We start from the raw sequence: 23,416 nt of genomic DNA on the forward strand, positions 1-23,416 counted from the left end.
ACATATATAGCCTATATGACTATATATTGTGTAGATTTGCCAGCCAAGGTGTTTTATATTGCTGCTCAGGGCCCCCCCCCCCAGCGCCCTGCACCCGTCAGTGACCGGAGTGTGAGGTGTGCATGAGGAGCAATGGCGCACAGCTGCAGTGCTGTGCGCTACCTTGGTGAAGACCGAAGTCTTCTGCCGCCGATTTCCAGGACCGCTTCTTGTTCTGTAAGGGGGACGGCGGCGCGGCTCCGGGACCGAACGATCGAGGTCGGGTCCTGTGTTCGATCCCTCTGGAGCTAATGGTGTCCAGTAGCCTAAGAAGCCCAAACTATCTCCAGTCAGGTAGGTTCGCTTCTTCTCCCCTTAGTCCCTCGTAGCAGTGAGTCTGTTGCCAGCAGATCTCACTGAAAATAAAAAACCTAAAATATACTTTCTTTTCTAGGAGCTCAGGAGAGCCCTTAGTGTGCATCCAGCTCAGCCGGGCACAAGATTCTAACTGAGGTCTGGAGGAGGGTCATAGTGGGAGGAGCCAGTGCACACCAGGTAGTCCTAAAGCTTTCTTTAGTTGTGCCCAGTCTCCTGCGGAGCCGCTATTCCCCATGGTCCTTACGGAGTCCCAGCATCCACTTAGGACGTCAGAGAAATAACCTTTATTATTTGTATAAAATACTGTAAAACACAGCGCCCAGAAGGTGGGCGGCGTGCCACCTTCTGGGTGCTGTGTTTTTTAATTGATCACACTGTCGTAATATGTTTAAACCATGACAAAATGGCAATTTACAATGTTATGAACACTTGACATCCAGGGTCATATTTTGATCTATATTAATGTACCATAGGATGATAATGTGATACTAAATACGTTATGAACAGAGACGCCGTTTTCCCTCAATAGGTACCCACGTGGACATATTATATATATATATATATATATATATATATATATATATATATATATATATATATATACACACACACACACACACACACACACACATATATATATATATATACACACACACACACATATATATATATATATATACACACACACACACACACATATATATATATATATATATATATATATATACATACAAATAGAGAATTCAGCACAAGATTAACCCCATAATATACAAACAAATATAGAAAACCACAGCACTCGCCACCCCAGAAGCGGGGTGCAGTGTCTGCACTCACCACTCATGGGATTAATCTTTGGTTGACTCTTTTTTTTTTTTTTTCAAATGTGTTTATTAAGTTTTCACAAGGTTTTTCATATAACAAAGTTTCGCAGTGTTGTACATGATAGACTTATAAAAGATAGAGTCATGAACATAAGTTCGTCATCTCTTAAAAGCAAGACACAGTCAAACTGGATAATATTTCGTCAGGGAGCTGATGGAGGAATCATCTAGAGGTAGATTTAGTCCCTTAAGAAATAAGACATTTTAGATGAATCGCTATAATTGGTGAGTTTGAAGCTTGACATCTAAGCCTGGGTGATGTTCTACAACACAGTTAGGTAGTCTCATAATATATTCATAAACCTCAGAAACATACAGGGTGTAAATATAAACAATTTTAACAAAGGGGGTGTAAGGGGGAAGGGGAGAGAGAAAAAAGGGGGGGGGGATGGGATTAACTAGGGGTGCTGCCTATATTCCTGAGAAGTATAGCGTATAAGAACCATTCCTATAGGTGAGTATAGCCTATCCCATAAGAGTCAGCATACCTCTCTTCTTGATTGATTATTAAATTGGGCCTGGCTAGGGGTGTCAGTAAATCCCAGCTCACCATGGAGAAAAGCGGAAAACAGTAGCTGGAATGAGGTGTTTCCCTATCATTACCTCACCATATCTTGGGGTTTTCCCTTTGGGTAGATTCTATATATAAGCCCCATTTCTTGTGAAATCCTACTGACCCATTACAATAATCAGACAGTACGTCATACCTGTCGAATGCCATATATTTCTCAAGTAAGTTAATCACTTCCCTCAATGAAGGAGACCTATGTTTAATCCAAGAGTTTAGGATGATTTTTTTAGCTACAGTGACTATCATAGTCAAAATAGGAATGAGTTGTCGTCTCCGAGTACCGAGATCCCAAACGTCAAAGTTGGCAAATAAAAGTGGGAGGGGATGTAATGTCAATTGCATGGTGAAAATGGCATTGAGATGGTGTAGTACCTTATACCAGAATTTCTTCACATGACCACATGTCCAGAAGTTGTGTATGAACGTCGCTGATGAAATCCTGCACTTTGGGCAGTTACCACTTTCTTCCGGCACATAATGGCTGCGTTGCCCCTGAGAAATGTATGCCCTGTGTGTGGTTTTCACATGAACCTCCTGGAGTACCGAGGATCGTACTGTCTTTAGCACTGAGTGATAATGTTTAAGTATAGTGTCATCTTGTATGTCTGTGGGAAAATCTGTTGTCCAGGGCCTCTCAATTTGTTTCCATGTGGGATCCTTATTAAGTTTTAATAAAGTTTCATAAGTGATCCTTGGTTTATATTTATTTAATGTACATTTAAGGAAAATGTGCTCCAATGGGTCTAAAGGTGAATGTTGTTTAGGTAGGGTAGGGAGGGTGAGAGCATAGTGTGTTAGTTGGGCATAAGCATAGTAATCCGCAGGTGTGATACCGTAAGTAGCCTGTAGTCGCACGAATGGGATAATGTGACCCCCTGGGTCGAACACCTGGGATATAGCTTTCAGGCCTTTTTGTCGAAAACGTTGAAAGGCAGCGTTTTCGATGCCCGGGCTAAATATAGGGTTGCCCCCCATTGGTAGCCACTGGGAATAACTGGGGTCCCTACCAAGCGAGGTGTGTATAGTATGCCAGGCTGAGTGAGTATCTCTGAGAAAAACATGGTTGTAAATCCGTTTGTCTATGGCCGATTTGGGAACATGTAATAAGGCCCCTGGGGATAATGGAGTAAACAAGGCGCATTCCACTTCATAATTTGTGTATTGACTGCGTTCTAGTAGCCAATCCATGGCATATCGGAAGTGTATGGCTTGAGTGTACAATGATAGGTCAGGGAAACCCAACCCGCCATCCTTTTTGGAGAGACACATTTTTTTGAGAGCTATCTTCGGTTTTTTAGATTGCCAGATAAACTTCGTACAGGCACTATTGAGGGACTTAATGCCTGCCTTAGTTATTTTGATAGGTAAAAGCTGCATAATATAGGTTAGTTTTGGGAGAAGGATGGATTTTATAACTTCCACTCTACCTAATAGGGATAGAGGTAAATCATGCCACTGTTTGAGATACTTTTCTAGTGACGACAGGATCGGGTGGAAATTCAGCTTATAAAGGTTCGCAAGGGTATGTGGGATCTGGATGCCTAAATATTTAATATGGGAGACGGCTAGTTTGATCGATGATATATCGTCCGTTTGAGGTAAACTAGGTGGCGGGCCCCTTAAAACTAATAATTCAGATTTGTTAATATTTATTTTGTAACCCGAAAAGGAGCTAAATTTGGATATGATCGAGATGGCTGTAGGGATTGAATGCTCTGGGTGTGATAGAAAGAGCAGCATATCGTCCGCAAAAAGCGATAGTCTAAGATCAGCCGAGCCTATCGATATGCCTTGGTAGAGGGGGGATTGTCTCAAGGCGACTGCTAGGGGTTCTAATGCAATCGCAAATAGTAAGGGGGATAGGGGGCATCCCTGTCTAGTGCCCCTCAAAATGGGGAAAGGGCCGGATAGAGTGCCATTACATAGTATGTTTGATGCTGAGTCTGTATATAAGGTTTGGAGGAAGTGTGTAAATTGTATTGGGAAGCCAAATTTGGAGAGGGAACGGAATAGGTGATCCCAGTGTACCATGTCAAAAGCTTTCTCTGCATCAAGAGACAGTATTGCCCTCCCTGAGTTTGACATGGCACCCTGGGAATCACTCACCGCAGCCAAAACCTTCCTGATATTGGTAACTGGATTCCTACCTTGGATAAAGCCCGTCTGGTCGGTGTGTATTAGGGTCGGTAAAAGGGGTTTCAATCTATCTGCTAAGAACTTGGTCATGATTTTATAATCTAAATTGAGGAGTGAGATAGGACGGTAGGAACCTGGATCAGAGAGGTCCCTTCCTGGTTTCGGCAGTAGTCTTAAGAGTGCTCTGTTAAAATAGATGGGAAGTGCGTTAGTGAAGAGAATTGTGTTATAAACTTTAGTCAAAATTGGTACAATGTGATCTGCCAGTAATTTGTAGTAATCCGCCGTGAGGCCATCTGGGCCTGGCGCTTTTCCCCTTTTAAGATGTGCTATACCGTCCCTTACTTCTTGCTGTGATATCTCAGAAATCAGGGTTAGGCTTTTATCTGTAGTCAACTGTGGCAGTGCTAGGTTTTCCCAAAACTCAGTTTCCTGGACTGTGTCAGAGTACGGGGCCGAGTATAGTTTTTGATAATAGTCAAGTAATACTTGCGCTATCTGTGCATTATCCGTGGTAAGACCACCATTAGTTGTTTTTAGCGGATGGATTATGGAGGGGGGGGCGGGTACCCTGGAGCATGTTTGATAGGAGCTTGCCCGACTTATTTCCAAATTTGTGGAATTTAGCATCTCTGGAAAAGGAGTAAGACATCTCCATCTTAATGAATACCTGTTCATGAATTAATTTGGCCTTTTGATAAGCGGATCTATTTTGTGGGGTGGGTTTGGCTGCAAATGAGAGGAACGTCCTAGAGATCAGATCGTGTGCTTCTAAATATTGTTTAGTTAATTGCTTTTTAATTGTAGAAGAGTGTGAGATAATCTCACCCCTTATAGTAGCTTTGGAAGCCTGCCAGAAGATGATGGGGTGTGTTTGTTTAGTGTCTGCGTTATGTGTGTCATAAGTAGCCCATGCATCTAGAACCGCCTGCTTCAGCTTGGAGGAGGTTGCCAAAGTGGATGGGCATCTCCAGTTGATATAGCTGCCCTTATCCCGTGAGAGTTGGATTTGAATCCAGATCAATGCGTGATCTGATAAATGTATTGGCTCCATATCAGCTATGAGCGTGGTTGATAAGAGTTTGGTGGAAACTAATATATAGTCAATACGTGACATTGTATGCTTGGCAGCAGATAGGCATGTAAAATTTCTATCCGTGGGGTGTAATATACGCCACAGATCTAGTAGTAGCAGTTGTCGTGCTAATTCTGGGACCCCCAGAGTGGGCAGTTTTCTTCTGCCAGTGCGCGGTTGTTGTCTATCTAGGTGTATGTTTGAGATCAGGTTAAAGTCACCTCCTAGCAAAACAAACATATGTAGACGTGGAGTTAGGATGGTTATGATGTGTTCGAAAAACTTTCTTTCATAAATATTAGGAGCGTATACATTCATGCAATAGAATAGCTGATGTTCAATCTTTAAAGTGCAAGAGACATATCTGCCAAGGGGGTCCGAAATTACATCAGACACCTCCACAGGGAAGTGTCGTCTCGCCAGTATAGCCACCCCTCTTGCTTTGGAATTATAGGAGGCCGAGGCGAGCACCACCCATCCTAGCATATTTAGTTTCAGGGTTTCAGGTGGGGTAAGGTGGGTTTCCTGTATATATACTAGGTCAAAGCGTAATTTACGGAGATAGATTAAAATGCGCTTCCGTTTTTGGGGCGAGTTTATGCCACCTACATTCCAGCAGCCTAGTTTAAGTGTCTGTGTCATCTAGAAAAAGGAGTGACGTGACATAACCCCACAGGCAGTATTCTAAGGACATTTTCAGGCAGCATAAGAGGTGTGGGAGGGGGAGGTGGTGGGGGGGGGGAGGCTAACTGGGGACGAAAGAAAAAAAAAAAAAAAAACCAACTAACAAACCTACATATAAGCATTCCTAATGAGGAATTCTCCTCAACAAACTGTTAGAAGATAAGATCCGTGTTCCTATACCGGAAGCACTATATCATGTGCACTCCTACGCCGGGGCGCCTCACGTGAACATCATGTGGAGCCTGCCAGCTTAATGCACTGGGCTCCTAATTAGAGCCTTAGGTCATAGAGGGGGGTGGTGGGGTAGGGGAGGGGGGGAGATAAGCGAAGTGCACATCAGGCAATATAGCTTAGCACGATAAGCATTAATAATTGCACAGATAACAAAAATCTAATGTTAGATCAGTGGAAAGAAGGCAACTCATAATCATACATTTCATTCACATTCAGACATGTGTGATCTTGAGCGAGCATTCTCAGCATATTCCTGGAGATAAGCCTTTGCGTCAGCTGGGCTTAGGAAGTCCAAGAAGGATGACCCATCATAGATACGCAGGCGTGCCGGGTAAAGAAGTGCAAATTTACATCCGTCCTGCACTAGTTGTGAGCAGATAGGAGCGAAATCCTTTCTCGCCTTGGATAACTCCGCAGAGTAGTCCTGGAAAATGAGAATCTTGTTTCCATTCCATATCAGATCTCTGCATCTGCGTGATGCTGTCCAGAGCAATTCTTTATGTAGATAATTAAGGCTTTTAAAAATAACAGCGCGTGGACGCGCTCCCTCTTGTTGGCGCTGCGGCCCCAGTCTGTGTGCTCTTTCTATTATTAAATCCTGGCATCTGTCAGCTACTTTGAGCAAGGATGGCAAGGTGATTCGGATAAAATCAAAGAGCGCTTGACCTTTGACCTCCTCAGGTAGACCTACAATTCTTAGATTTTGCCTGCGTGAACGATTCTCCAAATCCTGTACCTTATTGTGCAGCTGATGTATTTCATTTGCCTGTGCAGAGACTCGTTGTTTTAAAGAGCTGACGTCTGCAAAATTCTCCCCCAATCTATGTTCGGTATCTAGAACTCTCTGTGAGAGTGATGCCAGTTGCTGATTAATTTGAGCAGTCTGTGCTTTCAGAAGGGGATCAATAGCCAGTCTAACTGCCTGCACCATTTCCCCATAAGTAACAGGACGGTCCATATGTGGGATCACCCTGTCTGTTGTATCTGATAATGTAGGGGAGCGGGGGGGAGACTCACCCTCTGAGAAGTGCTGTGCTTCGATCCCGGGAGAGCGGACACGCTGAGGCAGGATGGCAGGAGAGGAGCATGCTGTGACTGTGCTGGCGTCCGGCGCCATCTTGGAATCTGCCCGGCGCTTCTCCTTGTCCTTAGCTCCGCGGTTCTTGGAGGACGGCATGGCGGTAAGATACTTGTCCATGTACTGGACTCTTCCCCTGATAATCGGTGGTGGCTGGCAGTGTTATGGAGGCGGCTAGCGCCGTGAAATCGGTAGTGAGGGGGCCCGGACAGCGGAGCTGAAGTGATCAGCAGCCGTTCATGCCGCTGCCGGAACCGGAAGTCCTTTGGTTGACTCTTATTAACCATGGTCACAGGCCTTTTCATGCACCCCTGTGTAATCTCAATTGTTCTAAACCTGTGTCAGCTGCTCCTTAGTAATTTACCGGCTGTGTCAGGTGACTAGTATGCCTTTAAAAGCCACTAGATATGTGGCAGGCATACATTAAACTTAGTGGGCATATTTGCAGTTATATTATGTGATACAGTTGCCAGGTTTTAATTCTTAAGGCTTTGTGATAGTGTAGGACCTGCATGTAGGTGGGGTACCGTGGAGCGGTATGCAGGCTTCCGTGCATTGGCCAATTCACTAACTAAACCCCCATCATTTATTTATTGATGTTGTGAGGACAAGTGAGCTTGCTATGGTGAGTGCTGAATTGTCTATTTGTATGTATTTGGGTAGGTGGCCATGGGCTGCATGCACCCCACCCTATGAGTGGTGAGTGCAGACACTGCACCCCGCTTCTGGGGTGGCGAGTGCTGTGGTTTTCTATATATGTATGTATATATATATATATATATATATATATATATATATATATATATATATATATATATATATGTGTACACACACACACACACAGGTTGAGTATCCCATATCCAAATATTCCGGAATACGGAATATTTCGAGATACGGACTTTTTTGAGTGAGATTGTGAAACCTTTGTTTTCTGATGGCTTAATGTACACAAACTTTGTTTAATACACAAAGTTATTAATAATATTGTATTACATGACCTTCAGGCTGTGTGTATAAGGTGTATATGAAACATAAATGAATTGTGTGAATGTAGAGACACTTTGTTTAATGCACAAAGTTATAAAAAATATTGGGTAAAATTACCTCCAGGCTGTGTGTATAAGGTGTATATGTAACATAAATGCATTCTGTGCTTAGATTTAGGTCCCATCACCATGATATCTCATTATGGTATGCAATTATTCCAAAATACGGCAAAATCCGATATCCAAAATACCTCTGGTCCCAAGCATTTTGGATAAGGGATACTCAACCTGTATATATTCTTGTACAGTCTACGCTCCAGCCTTATAAACTAGCTGCTGGGGTTGCATCCATATTTAGACATGTGTCACCTGGACCAGTCTATTCCAATGTAGTAATAAATTCTCAGGAGCACTCACCAGTCTTCATATGTGTTTTTATTGTTATTCCTGAGGCTATTAACACTAAAAAGACACATGAAGTAGAGATGAGCGGGTTCGGTTTCTTTGAATCCGAACCCGCACGAACTTCACTTTTTTTTTCACGGGTCCGAGCGACTCGGATCTTCCCGCCTTGCTCGGTTAACCCGAGCGCGCCCGAACGTCATCATGACGCTGTCGGATTCTCGCGAGACTCGGATTCTATATAAGGAGCCGCGCGTCGCCGCCATTTTCACACGTGCATTGAGATTGATAGGGAGAGGACGTGGCTGGCGTCCTCTCCATTAGAATAGATTAGAAGAGAGAGAGAGAGAGAGAGATTGTGCAGACAGAGTTTACCACAGTGACCAGTGCAGTTGTTGTTAAGTTAACTTTTATTTAATATATCCGTTCTCTGCTATATCCGTTCTCTGCCTGAAAAAAACGATACACAGCAGTCACACAGTGTGACTCAGTCTGTGTGCACTCAGCTCAGCCCAGTGTGCTGCACATCAATGTATAAAAGCTTATAATAATTGTGGGGGAGACTGGGGAGCACTGCAGGTTGTTATAGCAGGAGCCAGGAGTACATAATATTATATTAATTTAAAATTAAACAGTGCACACTTTTGCTGCAGGAGTGCCACTGCCAGTGTGACTAGTGGTGACCAGTGCCTGACCACCAGTATAGTAGTATATTGTTGTATACTATCTCTTTATCAACCAGTCTATATTAGCAGCAGACACAGTACAGTGCGGTAGTTCACGGCTGTGGCTACCTCTGTGTCGGCAGTCGGCACTCGGCAGGCAGTCCGTCCATCCATAATTGTATAATTATATACCACCTAACCGTGGTATTTTTTTTTCTTTCTTTATACCGTCGTCATAGTCATACTAGTTGTTACGAGTATACTACTATCTCTTTATCAACCAGTGTACAGTGCGGTAGTTCACGGCTGTGGCTACCTCTGTGTCGGCAGTCGGCAGGCAGTCCGTCCATCCATAATTGTATTATTATAATATATACCACCTAACCGTGGTTTTTTTTTCATTCTTTATACCGTCATAGTGTCATACTAGTTGTTACGAGTATACTACTATCTCTTTATCAACCAGTGTACAGTGCGGTAGTTCACGGCTGTGGCTACCTCTGTGTCGGCAGTCGGCAGGCAGTCCGTCCATCCATAATTGTATTATAATATATACCACCTAACCGTGGTTTTTTTTTCATTCTTTATACCGTCATAGTGTCATACTAGTTGTTACGAGTATACTACTATCTCTTTATCAACCAGTGTACAGTGCGGTAGTTCACGGCTGTGGCTACCTCTGTGTCGGCAGTCGGCAGGCAGTCCGTCCATCCATAATTGTATTATAATATATACCACCTAACCGTGGTTTTTTTTTCATTCTTTATACCGTCATAGTCAGTCATACTAGTTGTTACGAGTATACTACTATCTCTTTATCAACCAGTGTACAGTGCGGTAGTTCACGGCTGTGGCTACCTCTGTGTCGGCACTCGGCAGGCAGTCCGTCCATCCATAATTGTATTATAATATATACCACCTAACCGTGGTTTTTTTTTCATTCTTTATACCGTCATAGTGTCATACTAGTTGTTACGAGTATACTACTATCTCTTTATCAACCAGTGTACAGTGCGGTAGTTCACGGCTGTGGCTACCTCTGTGTCGGCAGTCGGCAGGCAGTCCGTCCATCCATAATTGTATTATAATATATACCACCTAACCGTGGTTTTTTTTTCATTCTTTATACCGTCATAGTGTCATACTAGTTGTTACGAGTATACTACTATCTCTTTATCAACCAGTGTACAGTGCGGTAGTTCACGGCTGTGGCTACCTCTGTGTCGGCAGTCGGCAGGCAGTCCGTCCATCCATAATTGTATTATAATATATACCACCTAACCGTGGTTTTTTTTTCATTCTTTATACCGTCATAGTCAGTCATACTAGTTGTTACGAGTATACTACTATCTCTTTATCAACCAGTGTACAGTGCGGTAGTTCACGGCTGTGGCTACCTCTGTGTCGGCAGTCGGCAGGCAGTCCGTCCATCCATAATTGTATTATTATAATATATACCACCTAACCGTGGTTTTTTTTTCATTCTTTATACCGTCATAGTGTCATACTAGTTGTTACGAGTATACTACTATCTCTTTATCAACCAGTGTACAGTGCGGTAGTTCACGGCTGTGGCTACCTCTGTGTCGGCAGTCGGCAGGCAGTCCGTCCATCCATAATTGTATTATAATATATACCACCTAACCGTGGTTTTTTTTTCATTCTTTATACCGTCATAGTCAGTCATACTAGTTGTTACGAGTATACTACTATCTCTTTATCAACCAGTGTACAGTGCGGTAGTTCACGGCTGTGGCTACCTCTGTGTCGGAACTCGGCAGGCAGTCCGTCCATCCATAATTGTATTATTATAATATATACCACCTAACCGTGGTTTTTTTTTCATTCTTTATACCGTCATAGTGTCATACTAGTTGTTACGAGTATACTACTATCTCTTTATCAACCAGTGTACAGTGCGGTAGTTCACGGCTGTGGCTACCTCTGTGTCGGCAGTCGGCAGGCAGTCCGTCCATCCATAATTGTATTATAATATATACCACCTAACCGTGTTTTTTTTTTCATTCTTTATACCGTCATAGTCAGTCATACTAGTTGTTACGAGTATACTACTATCTCTTTATCAACCAGTGTACAGTGCGGTAGTTCACGGCTGTGGCTACCTCTGTGTCGGAACTCGGCAGGCAGTCCGTCCATCCATAATTGTATTACAATATATACCACCTAACCGTGTTTTTTTTTTCATTCTTTATACCGTCATAGTCAGTCATACTAGTTGTTACGAGTATACTACTATCTCTTTATCAACCAGTGTACAGTGCGGTAGTTCACGGCTGTGGCTACCTCTGTGTCGGCACTCGGCAGGCAGTCCGTCCATCCATAATTGTATTACAATATATACCACCTAACCGTGGTTTTTTTATACCACCTAACCGTGGCAGTCCGTCCATAATTGTATACTAGTATCCAATCCATCCATCTCCATTGTTTACCTGAGGTGCCTTTTAGTTCTGCCTATAAAATATGGAGAACAAAAAAGTTGAGGTTCCAAAATTAGGGAAAGATCAAGATCCACTTCCACCTCGTGCTGAAGCTGCTGCCACTAGTCATGGCCGAGACGATGAAATGCCAGCAACGTCGTCTGCCAAGGCCGATGCCCAATGTCATAGTACAGAGCATGTCAAATCCAAAACACCAAATATCAGAAAAAAAAGGACTCCAAAACCTAAAATAAAATTGTCGGAGGAGAAGCGTAAACTTGCCAATATGCCATTTACCACACGGAGTGGCAAGGAACGGCTGAGGCCCTGGCCTATGTTCATGGCTAGTGGTTCAGCTTCACATGAGGATGGAAGCACTCAGCCTCTCGCTAGAAAACTGAAAAGACTCAAGCTGGCAAAAGCACCGCAAAGAACTGTGCGTTCTTTGAAATCCCAAATCCACAAGGAGAGTCCAATTGTGTCGGTTGCGATGCCTGACCTTCCCAACACTGGACGTGAAGAGCATGCGCCTTCCACTATTTGCATGCCCCCTGCAAGTGCTGGAAGGAGCACCCGCAGTCCAGTTCCTGATAGTCAGATTGAAGATGTCAGTGTTGAAGTACACCAGGATGAGGAGGATATGGGTGTTGCTGGCGCTGGGGAGGAAATTGACCAGAAGGATTCTGATGGTGAGGTGGTTTGTTTAAGTCAGGCACCTGGGGAGACACCTGTTGTCCGTGGGAGGAATATGGCCGTTGACATGCCAGGTGAAAATACCAAAAAAATCAGCTCTTCGGTGTGGAGGTATTTCACCAGAAATGCGGACAACAGGTGTCAAGCCGTGTGTTCCCTTTGTCAAGCTGTAATAAGTAGGGGTAAGGACGTTAACCACCTCGGAACATCCTCCCTTATACGTCACCTGCAGCGCATTCATAATAAGTCAGTGACAAGTTCAAAAACTTTGGGTGACAGCGGAAGCAGTCCACTGACCAGTAAATCCCTTCCTCTTGTAACCAAGCTCACGCAAACCACCCCACCAACTCCCTCAGTGTCAATTTCCTCCTTCCCCAGGAATGCCAATAGTCCTGCAGGCCATGTCACTGGCAAGTCTGACGAGTCCTCTCCTGCCTGGGATTCCTCCGATGCATCCTTGCGTGTAACGCCTACTGCTGCTGGCGCTGCTGTTGTTGCCGCTGGGAGTCGATGGTCATCCCAGAGGGGAAGTCGTAAGCCCACTTGTACTACTTCCAGTAAGCAATTGACTGTTCAACAGTCCTTTGCGAGGAAGATGAAATATCACAGCAGTCATCCTACTGCAAAGCGGATAACTGAGTCCTTGACAACTATGTTGGTGTTAGACGTGCGTCCGGTATCCGCCGTTAGTTCACAGGGAACTAGACAATTTATTGAGGCAGTGTGCCCCCGTTACCAAATACCATCTAGGTTCCACTTCTCTAGGCAGGCGATACCGAGAATGTACACGGACGTCAGAAAAAGACTCACCAGTGTCCTAAAAAATGCAGTTGTACCCAATGTCCACTTAACCACGGACATGTGGACAAGTGGAGCAGGGCAGGGTCAGGACTATATGACTGTGACAGCCCACTGGGTAGATGTATGGACTCCCGCCGCAAGAACAGCAGCGGCGGCACCAGTAGCAGCATCTCGCAAACGCCAACTCTTTCCTAGGCAGGCTACGCTTTGTATCACCGCTTTCCAGAATACGCACACAGCTGAAAACCTCTTACGGCAACTGAGGAAGATCATCGCGGAATGGCTTACCCCAATTGGACTCTCCTGTGGATTTGTGGCATCGGACAACGCCAGCAATATTGTGTGTGCATTAAATATGGGCAAATTCCAGCACGTCCCATGTTTTGCACATACCTTGAATTTGGTGGTGCAGAATTTTTTAAAAAACGACAGGGGCGTGCAAGAGATGCTGTCGGTGGCCAGAAAAATTGCGGGACACTTTCGGCGTACAGGCACCACGTACAGAAGACTGGAGCACCACCAAAAACTACTGAACCTGCCCTGCCATCATCTGAAGCAAGAAGTGGTAACGAGGTGGAATTCAACCCTCTATATGCTTCAGAGGTTGGAGGAGCAGCAAAAGGCCATTCAAGCCTATACAATTGAGCACGATATAGTAGGTGGAATGCACCTGTCTCAAGTGCAGTGGAGAATGATTTCAACGTTGTGCAAGGTTCTGATGCCCTTTGAACTTGCCACACGTGAAGTCAGTTCAGACACTGCCAGCCTGAGTCAGGTCATTCCCCTCATCAGGCTTTTGCAGAAGAAGCTGGAGGCATTGAAGAAGGAGCTAACACGGAGCGATTCCGCTAGGCATGTGGGACTTGTGGATGCAGCCCTTAATTCGCTTAACAAGGATTCACGGGTGGTCAATCTGTTGAAATCAGAGCACTACATTTTGGCCACCGTGCTCGATCCTAGATTTAAAGCCTACCTTGGATCTCTCTTTCCGGCAGACACAGGTCTGCTGGGGTTGAAAGACCTGCTGGTGACAAAATTGTCAAGTCAAGCGGAACGCGACCTGTCAACATCTCCTCCTTCACATTCTCCCGCAACTGGGGGTGCGAGGAAAAGGCTCAGAATTCCGAGCCCACCCGCTGGCGGTGATGCAGGGCAGTCTGGAGCGACTGCTGATGCTGACATCTGGTCCGGACTGAAGGACCTGACAACGATTACGGACATGTCGTCTACTGTCACTGCATATGATTCTCTCAACATTGATAGAATGGTGGAGGATTATATGAGTGACCGCATCCAAGTAGGCACGTCACACAGTCCGTACTTATACTGGCAGGAAAAAGAGGCAATTTGGAGGCCCTTGCACAAACTGGCTTTATTCTACCTAAGTTGCCCTCCCACAAGTGTGTACTCCGAAAGAGTGTTTAGTGCCGCCGCTCACCTTGTCAGCAATCGGCGTACGAGGTTACATCCAGAAAATGTGGAGAAGATGATGTTCATTAAAATGAATTATAATCAATTCCTCCGCGGAGACATTGACCAGCAGCAATTGCCTCCACAAAGTACACAGGGAGCTGAGATGGTGGATTCCAGTGGGGACGAATTGATAATCTGTGAGGAGGGGGATGTACACGGTGATATATCGGAGGGTGAAGATGAGGTGGACATCTTGCCTCTGTAGAGCCAGTTTGTGCAAGGAGAGATTAATTGCTTCTTTTTTGGGGGGGGTCCAAACCAACCCGTCATATCAGTCACAGTCGTGTGGCAGACCCTGTCACTGAAATGATGGGTTGGTTAAAGTGTGCATGTCCTGTTTTGTTTATACAACATAAGGGTGGGTGGGAGGGCCCAAGGATAATTCCATCTTGCACCTCTTTTTTCTTTTCTTTTTCTTTGCATCATGTGCTGATTGGGGAGGGTTTTTTGGAAGGGACATCCTGCGTGACACTGCAGTGCCACTCCTAGATGGGCCCGGTGTTTGTGTCGGCCACTAGGGTCGCTAATCTTACTCACACAGCTACCTCATTGCGCCTCTTTTTTTCTTTGCGTCATGTGCTGTTTGGGGAGGGTTTTTTGGAAGGGACATCCTGCGTGACACTGCAGTGCCACTCCTAGATGGGCCCGGTGTTTGTGTCGGCCACTAGGGTCGCTAATCTTACTCACACAGTCAGCTACCTCATTGCGCCTCTTTTTTTCTTTGCGTCATGTGCTGTTTGGGGAGGGTTTTTTGGAAGGGCCATCCTGCGTGACACTGCAGTGCCACTCCTAGATGGGCCCGGTGTTTGTGTCGGCCACTAGGGTCGCTAATCTTACTCACACAGCTACCTCATTGCGCCTCTTTTTTTCTTTGCGTCATGTGCTGTTTGGGGAGGGTTTTTTGGAAGGGCCATCCTGCGTGACACTGCAGTGCCACTCCTAGATGGGCCCGGTGTTTGTGTCGGCCACTAGGGTCGCTAATCTTACTCACACAGCTACCTCATTGCGCCTCTTTTTTTCTTTGCGTCATGTGCTGTTTGGGGAGGGTTTTTTGGAAGGGACATCCTGCGTGACACTGCAGTGCCACTCCTAGATGGGCCCGGTGTTTGTGTCGGCCACTAGGGTCGCTTATCTTACTCACACAGCGACCTCGGTGCAAATTTTAGGACTAAAAATAATATTGTGAGGTGTGAGGTATTCAGAATAGACTGAAAATGAGTGTAAATTATGGTTTTTGAGGTTAATAATACTTTGGGATCAAAATGACCCCCAAATTCTATGATTTAAGCTGTTTTTTAGTGTTTTTGGAAAAAAACACCCGAATCCAAAACACACCCGAATCCGACAAAAATAATTCGGTGAGGTTTTGCCAAAACGCGTTCGAACCCAAAACACGGCCGCGGAACCGAACCCAAAACCAAAACACAAAACCCGAAAAATTTCAGGCGCTCATCTCTAACATGAAGACTGGCGAGTGCTCCTGAGAATTTATTACTAATTATATATATATATATATATATATATATATAGCGTTAATGCAGTCCCCTGGGTGTAGCTATGTTAACTCAACCACAAAAAATAGCTTTTATATATAAAGTCAAAAGTTCAATACATAGTGCAAAAACAAACCGACGTTTCAACGCCCACTTTTTCACAACCAATCACCCGGAGATCTCATCGGATTCAACATTATGTGACCTGTACAACCCAGTTTGTAATTTACGTTATTTTTTGTCCATGCGGAGTTGTATATGTAGGCCAGACTATAAGGACATTTAGGGAGCGCATGGCCTTACATCGCTCTGCGATCAGGGGGGCCCTGGATGGGAAGAAAAGGGACCAACCGGTCGCCCGCCATTTTAAAATGGCGAATCATAAACTATCTGACTTGAGATATAAAATTCTGGACAATGTACCGGTATTGACATGTGGGGGTGATAGAGCGAAAGCACTGGCACAAAAAGAAGCCAGATGGATTTTTATCTTGAATTCACTTACCCCGCACGGTCTCAATGAGCAAATGCCCTGGAATGTTTTTTTTATAAACCTTAATTATGTGTATATTTTTTCTAATAGTCCTGGGCCTAGTGATAATTCTAAAATGGATGTGATTCTTAATCTGTATTATGCACTGTGAACATCTTATCTATGGTGCTTGTGCCTATTCTGAAGGGTGTTAGTGTCCGTTCCTATATAATGGTGATGAGGATAAACCTTTTATGGATGATTATTGTTTTCAATTGATTACATGGTGTCTACCCGTATTGCTGCATGCTTTAACCGTTCATTCTCCTGTGTCTCCTGTTTTTAATCTTTTATAATCTTTTATTATCTCTCTTAGTTTGAAGCACGTATGCACTTTCTATCCAATGTAAATGTAATTGTCCCCCTTCTCTGTTTAGCTGGAGCCGCGGCTAGAGTGCACATCGCGTCTGGTCACTTGGCAACGGTATGACGTAACTGACGGGCGCCGCTGACTCAGCCTTGGAGCGCGTGTGGCTCGCCACTGGCGTCCGGAAGCGGGAAGAGGTGAGACCTTACACGAGGTGGCTATTTAGGTGAGTACACTTGTGGTTTCTGTTCTTTGGTTGTTTTTCTTTATTCCTTTAGCACTGTGCACCTTGAAAAAAACGCCTGTGAGGCGTTGAAACGTCGGTTTGTTTTTGCACTATGTATTGAACTTTTGACTTTATATATATTAAAGTTATTTTTCTAAAATAAATCCGTGGAGTGCCGCCTGGTCCCTGGAGGGTGGTTGAGTTTACATAGCTACACCCAGGGGACTGCATGAACGCTATTTCCTTCATTGGAAGGCACCCCGGTGGTTGAACATACTGAGAGTGCCTGCTACTCCACTTCTTGTTTATATATATATATATATATATATATATATATATATATATATATATATAGATAGGTGTGTATATATATATATATATATATATACACACACACACATACACACCTATCTATATATATATATATATATATATATATATATGAAAATCTATTACCTTAATGGTCAGTATGACATGGTTAGGGGCATCAAACAGAAAGGATCAGAGTCACTGGGGACGGTATAACGTAGGCAGAGAACAGAAGTGCAGAGGGCCCTGACAGTAAGAGTTTACAGGCTAGGGCAGAAGTTCTCAAACGCGGTCCTCAAGGCACCCCAACAATCCAGGTTTTAACTTTATCCATGCTTGGCCACAGGTGACTTAATTAGCACCTCAGTCAATTTGATAATAATGGTGGCATACATAGATATTGTTTCCCCCATGTCTGGTATCAGAAACCTTTTTAATGATTCAATAGTTTTGGGTCTAAAGATGAATCAAAATTGTCAATAAAATGAATATGAATATTTATGTCTGCAGTGGGACTGTGTTAATGTTAGAGATGAGTGGTTCGGATTTACTAGTTTCTTTTCGCCTAACTAGTGCAAGTTTGGATTTATCTAATTGGCCATCAAAATCTTGTAAGCTGGATAGCCAATTACATGCCATTTAGAGATCCGAACATAACCGAGTAAATCCGAACAGCTGATCTCTAGTTTATGTATTAATAGAGTGCGATCACTCATCCTCAGTTATAACCAAGATTCAGATTAATCACTATACAATCTTGTGGTGGATTAAAAGGACACGTCAGTCATAGCCATCTTGGGCACACTCCTTGCCACATGTGTTAATTTCCATAATGATGAATCTCTCTTAAACTTACTGTTAACATATCGGTATTGATGTCTGGTGGATCAAATATTCTGGCCATAGCTTCAACAAACACGAAGAATGATATCACCACCAAGAAGAGCCCATTGATAAACCCAGACAGTATTTCCACTCGCCCATACCTACAATGATACGTGACAAGAAATGGAGAAGACTTATGATGTTTTCTTGTTCTTCTTCATGTGAAGTCTTGGAAAAAATAAGATTTTACTTACCAGTAAATCTATTTCTCGTAGTCCGTAGTGGATGCTGGGGACTCCGTAAGGACCATGGGGAATAGACGGGCTCCGCAGGAGACATGGGCACTTTAAGAAAGAATTTAGATTCTGGTGTGCTCTGGTTCCTCCCTCTATGTCCCTCCTCCAGACCTCAGTTAGAGAAACTGTGCCCGGAAGAGCTGACAGTACAAGGAAAGGATTTTGGAAATCCAGGGCAAGACTCATACCAACCACACCAATCACACCGTATAACTTGTGATAAACTTACCCAGTCAACAGTATGAACAACAACAGAGCATCAGTTCAACCCTGATGCAACCATAACATAACCCTTATTGCAGCAATAACAATATACAAGTATTGCAGAAGAAGTCCGCACTTGGGACGGGCGCCCAGCATCCACTACGGACTACGAGAAATAGATTTACCGGTAAGTAAAATCTTATTTTCTCTAACGTCCTAGTGGATGCTGGGGACTCCGTAAGGACCATGGGGATTATACCAAAGCTCCCAAATGGGCGGGAAAGTGCGGATGACTCTACAGCACCGAATGAGCAAACACAAGGTCCTCCTCAGCCAGGGTATCAAACTTGTAGAACTTTGCAAAAGTGTTTGAACCTGACCAAGTAGCCACTTGGCACAGCTGTAATGCCGAGACCCCTCGGGCATTACAAAGAAAGTTTAGGCCCAAAGTCACTCCTGACTGTAGGAAGTGAAGGAAACGGCCCAGCTGGAATTCCTCCGTAGGGGCATTCCTGGCCTCACACCAAGCAACATATTTTCGCCATATACGGTGATAATGTTGAGCTGTCACGTCCTTCCTAGCCTTTATCAGCGTAGGAATTACCTCATCTGGAATGCCTTTTTCCGCTAGGATCCGGCGTTCAACCGCCATGCCGTCAAACGCAGCCGCGGTAAGTCTTGGAACAGACAGGGCCCTTGTTGCAACAAGTCCTGTCTTAGAGGAAGAGGCCACGGGTCCTCTGTGAGCATTTCTTGCAGATCTGGATACCAAGTCCTTCTTGGCCAATCCGGAACAATGAGTATTGTTCTCACTCCTCTTTTTCTTATGATTCTCAACACCTTGGGTATGAGAGGAAGAGGAGGAAATACATAGTCCGATTGGAACACCCACGGTATCACCAGGGCGTCTACAGCTATCGCCTGAGGGTCTCTTGACCTGGCGCAATACCTCTGTAGTTTCTTGTTGAGGCGGGATGCCATCATGTCCACCTGTGGCAGTTCCCACCGACTTGCAACCTGTGCGAAGACTTCTTGATGAAGTCCCCACTCCCCCGGGTGGAGGTCGTGCCTGTTGAGGAAGTCTGCTTCATAGTTGTCTACCCCCGGGATGAACACTGCTGACAGTGCGCTTACATGATTCTCCGCCCAGCGAAGAATTCTGGTGGCTTCAGCCATCGCCACCCTGCTCCTTGTGCCGCCTTGTTGGTTCACATGAGCCACAGCGGTGATGTTGTCTGACTGAAACAGAACTGGTTGACTGCGAAGCAGGGTCTCTGCTTGACGTAGGGCGTTGTAAATGGCCCTTAGTTCCAGGATGTTGATGTGAAGGCAAGTCTCCTGACTTGACCACAGACCTTGGAAATTTCTTCCCTGTGTGACTGCTCCCCACCCTCGGAGGCTTGCATCCATGGTCACCAGGACCCAGTCCTGAATGCCGAATCTGCGGCCCTCGAGAAGGTGAGCACTCTGCAGCCACCACAGGAGAGACACCCTGGCCCTGGGGGATAGGGTGATTAACCGATACATCTGAAGATGTGATCCGGACCATTTGTCCAGTTAGTCCCATTGAAAGGTCCTCGCATGGAACCTGCCGAAGGGAATGGCCTCGTATGATGCCACCATCTTTCCCAGGACTCGAGTGCAGTGATGTACTGACACCTGTTTTGGTTTTAATAGGTCCCTGACCAGTGTCATGAGTTCCTGAACCTTCTCTATCGGGAGATAAACCCTTTTCTGGCTTGTGTCCAGAATCATGCCCAGGAAAGGCAGACGAGTCGTAGGAACCAACTGCGACTTTGGAATATTCAGAATCCAGCCGTGTTGCCGTAACACTTCCAGAGAACGTGCTACGCTGATCAGCAACTGCTCTCTTGACCTCGCTTTTATGAGGAGATCGTCCAAGTATGGGATAATTGTGACCCCTTGCTTCCGCAGGAGTACCATCATTTCCGCCATTACCTTGGTAAATATTCTCGGAGCCGTGGAGAGACCAAACGGCAACGTCTGAAATTGCTAATGACAATCCTGTACCACAAATCTGAGGTACGCCTGATGAGGTGGATAAATGGGGACATGAAGGTATGCATCCTTTATGTCCAGAGACACCAAAAAATGGGTGTGGTTCATCAAATCGACAGTATCTAGGTCGACAATGTTTAGGTCGACCACTATAGGTCGACAGTCACTAGGTCGACATGGATGGAAGGTCGACAGGGTTTCTAGGTCGACATGTGCTAGGACGACAGGTCTAAAGGTCGACATGAGTTGTTTTTTTTGGGTCGTTTTCTTCGTAGAGTGACCGGGATCCCAAATTAGTGCACCGCGTCCCCTCGCATGGCTCGCTTCGCTCGCCATGCTTCGGGCATGGTGCCTTCGCTCCGCTACCGCTTCGCTCGGCACACTTTACCGTTCCAATCGTAGTCCACGTGGATCGTTAAGTATGAAAAAATTCAAAAAAAGAAAAAAAAAATGTGAAAAACTCATGTCGACCTTTAGACCTGTCGACCTAGCACGTCGTCCTAGAAACCCTGTCGACCTTCCATCCATGTCGACCTAGTGACTGTCGACCTATAGTGGTCGACCTAAACATTGTCGACCTAGATACTGTCGATCTTCAGACCGGATCCCCATAAAATCCCCCCCTTCCAAGCTTGCAATGACCGCTCTCAGCGATTCCATCTTGAACCAGAACCTTTTTAGGTACATGTTCAGGGATTTTAAATTCAATATGGGTCTGACCGAACCGTCCTGTTTCGGTACCACAAACATGGTCGAATAATAACCCTTTCCTTGTTGAAGGAGGGGAACCTTGACCACCACCTGCTGAAGATACAATTTGTGAATTGCACTTAACACTATTTCCCTCTCTAAGGGGGAAGCTGGCAGGGCAGACTTGAGGTATCGGTGAGGGGGTATCTCTTCGAATTCCAGCTTGCATCCCTGAGACACAATATCTATTGCCCAGGGATCCAACTGTGAGTGAACCCACTTGTGGCTGAAATTTCGGAGATGCGCCCCCACCGGGCCTAGCTCCGCCTGTGGAGCCCCAGCGTCATGCGGTGGATTTAGTGGAAGCCGGGGAGGACTTCTGTTCCTGGGAACTAGCTGTGTTGTGCAGCTTCTTTCCTCTGCCCCTGCCTCTGGCAAGAAAAGACGCACCTCGGACTTTCTTGTTTTTCTGTGATCGAAAGGACTGCATTTGGTAATACAGTGCTTTCTTAGGTTGTGAGGAAACATATGGCAAAAAATTTGACTTACCAGCCGTAGCTGTGGAGACCAGGTCCGAGAGACCCTCCCCAAACAATTCCTCACCCTTGTAAGGTAAAACCTCCATGTACCTTTTTGAGTCGGCATCCCCTGTCCATTGCCGAGTCCACAAGACCCTTCTGGCAGAAATCGACATAGCATTTATTATGGAACCTAGTAGGCTAATGTCTCTCTGAGCATCTCTCATATAAAGGACAGCGTCTTTAATATGCCACAGGGTCATTAATATAGTATCCTTGTCTAAGGTATCAAGTTCCTCAGATAAGGTATCCGTCCATGCTGCTACAGCACTACACACCCAAGCCAACGTGATTGCCGGCCTCAGTAAGGTACCTGAATGTGTATAAATGGACTTCAGGGTAACCTCCTGTTTGCATCTTTGAGGGTAGCCGTATCCTGTGACGGCAGGGCTACCTTCTTGGATAAGCGTGTCAAAGGTTTGTCCACCCTAGGGGAGGATTCCCAGCGTAACCTGACCGTTGGCGGGAAAGGATACGCCATAAGAATCTTTTTGGAAATCTGCAGTTTTTTATCTGGAGATTCCCAAGCCTTTTCACATAACTCATTGAGCTCGTGTGAGGGGGGAAAAGCTACCTGCGACTTCTTTTCCCCATACATATGAACCCTCCCGTCAGGGACTGGGGTTTCCTCTGTGATGTGCAACACATTCTTAATAGCTATAATCATATAACGGATGGATTTAGCCAATTTTGGCTGTAACTTTGCATCATCGTAATCGACACTGGAGTCAGAATCTATGTCGGTATCCGTGTCAATAATTTGGGATAGTGGGCGCTTCCGAGACCCTGTCGGCCTCTGCGACATAGGATCAGGCATGGGTTGGGACCCTGACTGTCCTGAGGTTTCAGCTTTGTCTAACCTTTTATGCAAGGAATTAACATTATCATTTAAAACCTTCCACATATCCATGCAATCAGGTGTCGGTGCTGTCGGCAGAGACACCACATTCATTTGCTCCCGCTCTGCTTCCACATAGCCTTCCTCATCAGACATGTCGACACAAGCGTACCGACACACCATACACACAGGGAATGCCCTTTTTGAAGACAGTTCCCCCACAAGGCCCTTTGGTGAGACAGAGAGAGAGAGTATGCCAGCACACACCCCAGCGCTATATAACCCAGGAATAACACAGTAACTTAATGTTAACCCAATAGCTGCTGTATATTGTGTTTTTTGCGCCTAATTATGTGCCCCCCCTCTCCTTTTACCCTTTTCTACCGTGATCTGCAGGGGAGAGCCTGGGGAGCTTCTTCTCAGCGGAGCTGTGGAGAAAAAATGGCGCTGGTGAGTGCTGAGGGAGAAGCCCCGCCCCCTCGACGGCGAGTTTCTGTCCCACTAAAATACATATCTTTTTGGCGGGGGCTCATACATATATACAGTGCCCAACTGTATATATGATTACTTTTGCCAACAGAGGTCCATATGCTGCCCAGGGCGCCCCCCCCTGCGCCCTGCA

General features: G+C 45.2%; 1 protein-coding gene across 1 annotated transcript in view; it reads right to left on the reverse strand.

Moving 5' to 3' along the window:
* SLC30A5 (solute carrier family 30 member 5) overlaps positions 1-23,416 on the reverse strand; it is a 96,005-nt gene that overhangs the window by 12,035 nt on the left and 60,554 nt on the right. The window contains exon 12 of the mRNA XM_063963367.1: positions 18,201-18,330. Coding sequence (XP_063819437.1) covers positions 18,201-18,330 — 130 coding nt within the window. The remainder of the gene's footprint in view (positions 1-18,200; positions 18,331-23,416) is intronic.

This window comes from Pseudophryne corroboree, chromosome 1 (genome assembly GCF_028390025.1).
Source record: "Pseudophryne corroboree isolate aPseCor3 chromosome 1, aPseCor3.hap2, whole genome shotgun sequence".
Classification (NCBI taxonomy): Eukaryota; Metazoa; Chordata; class Amphibia; order Anura; family Myobatrachidae; genus Pseudophryne; species Pseudophryne corroboree.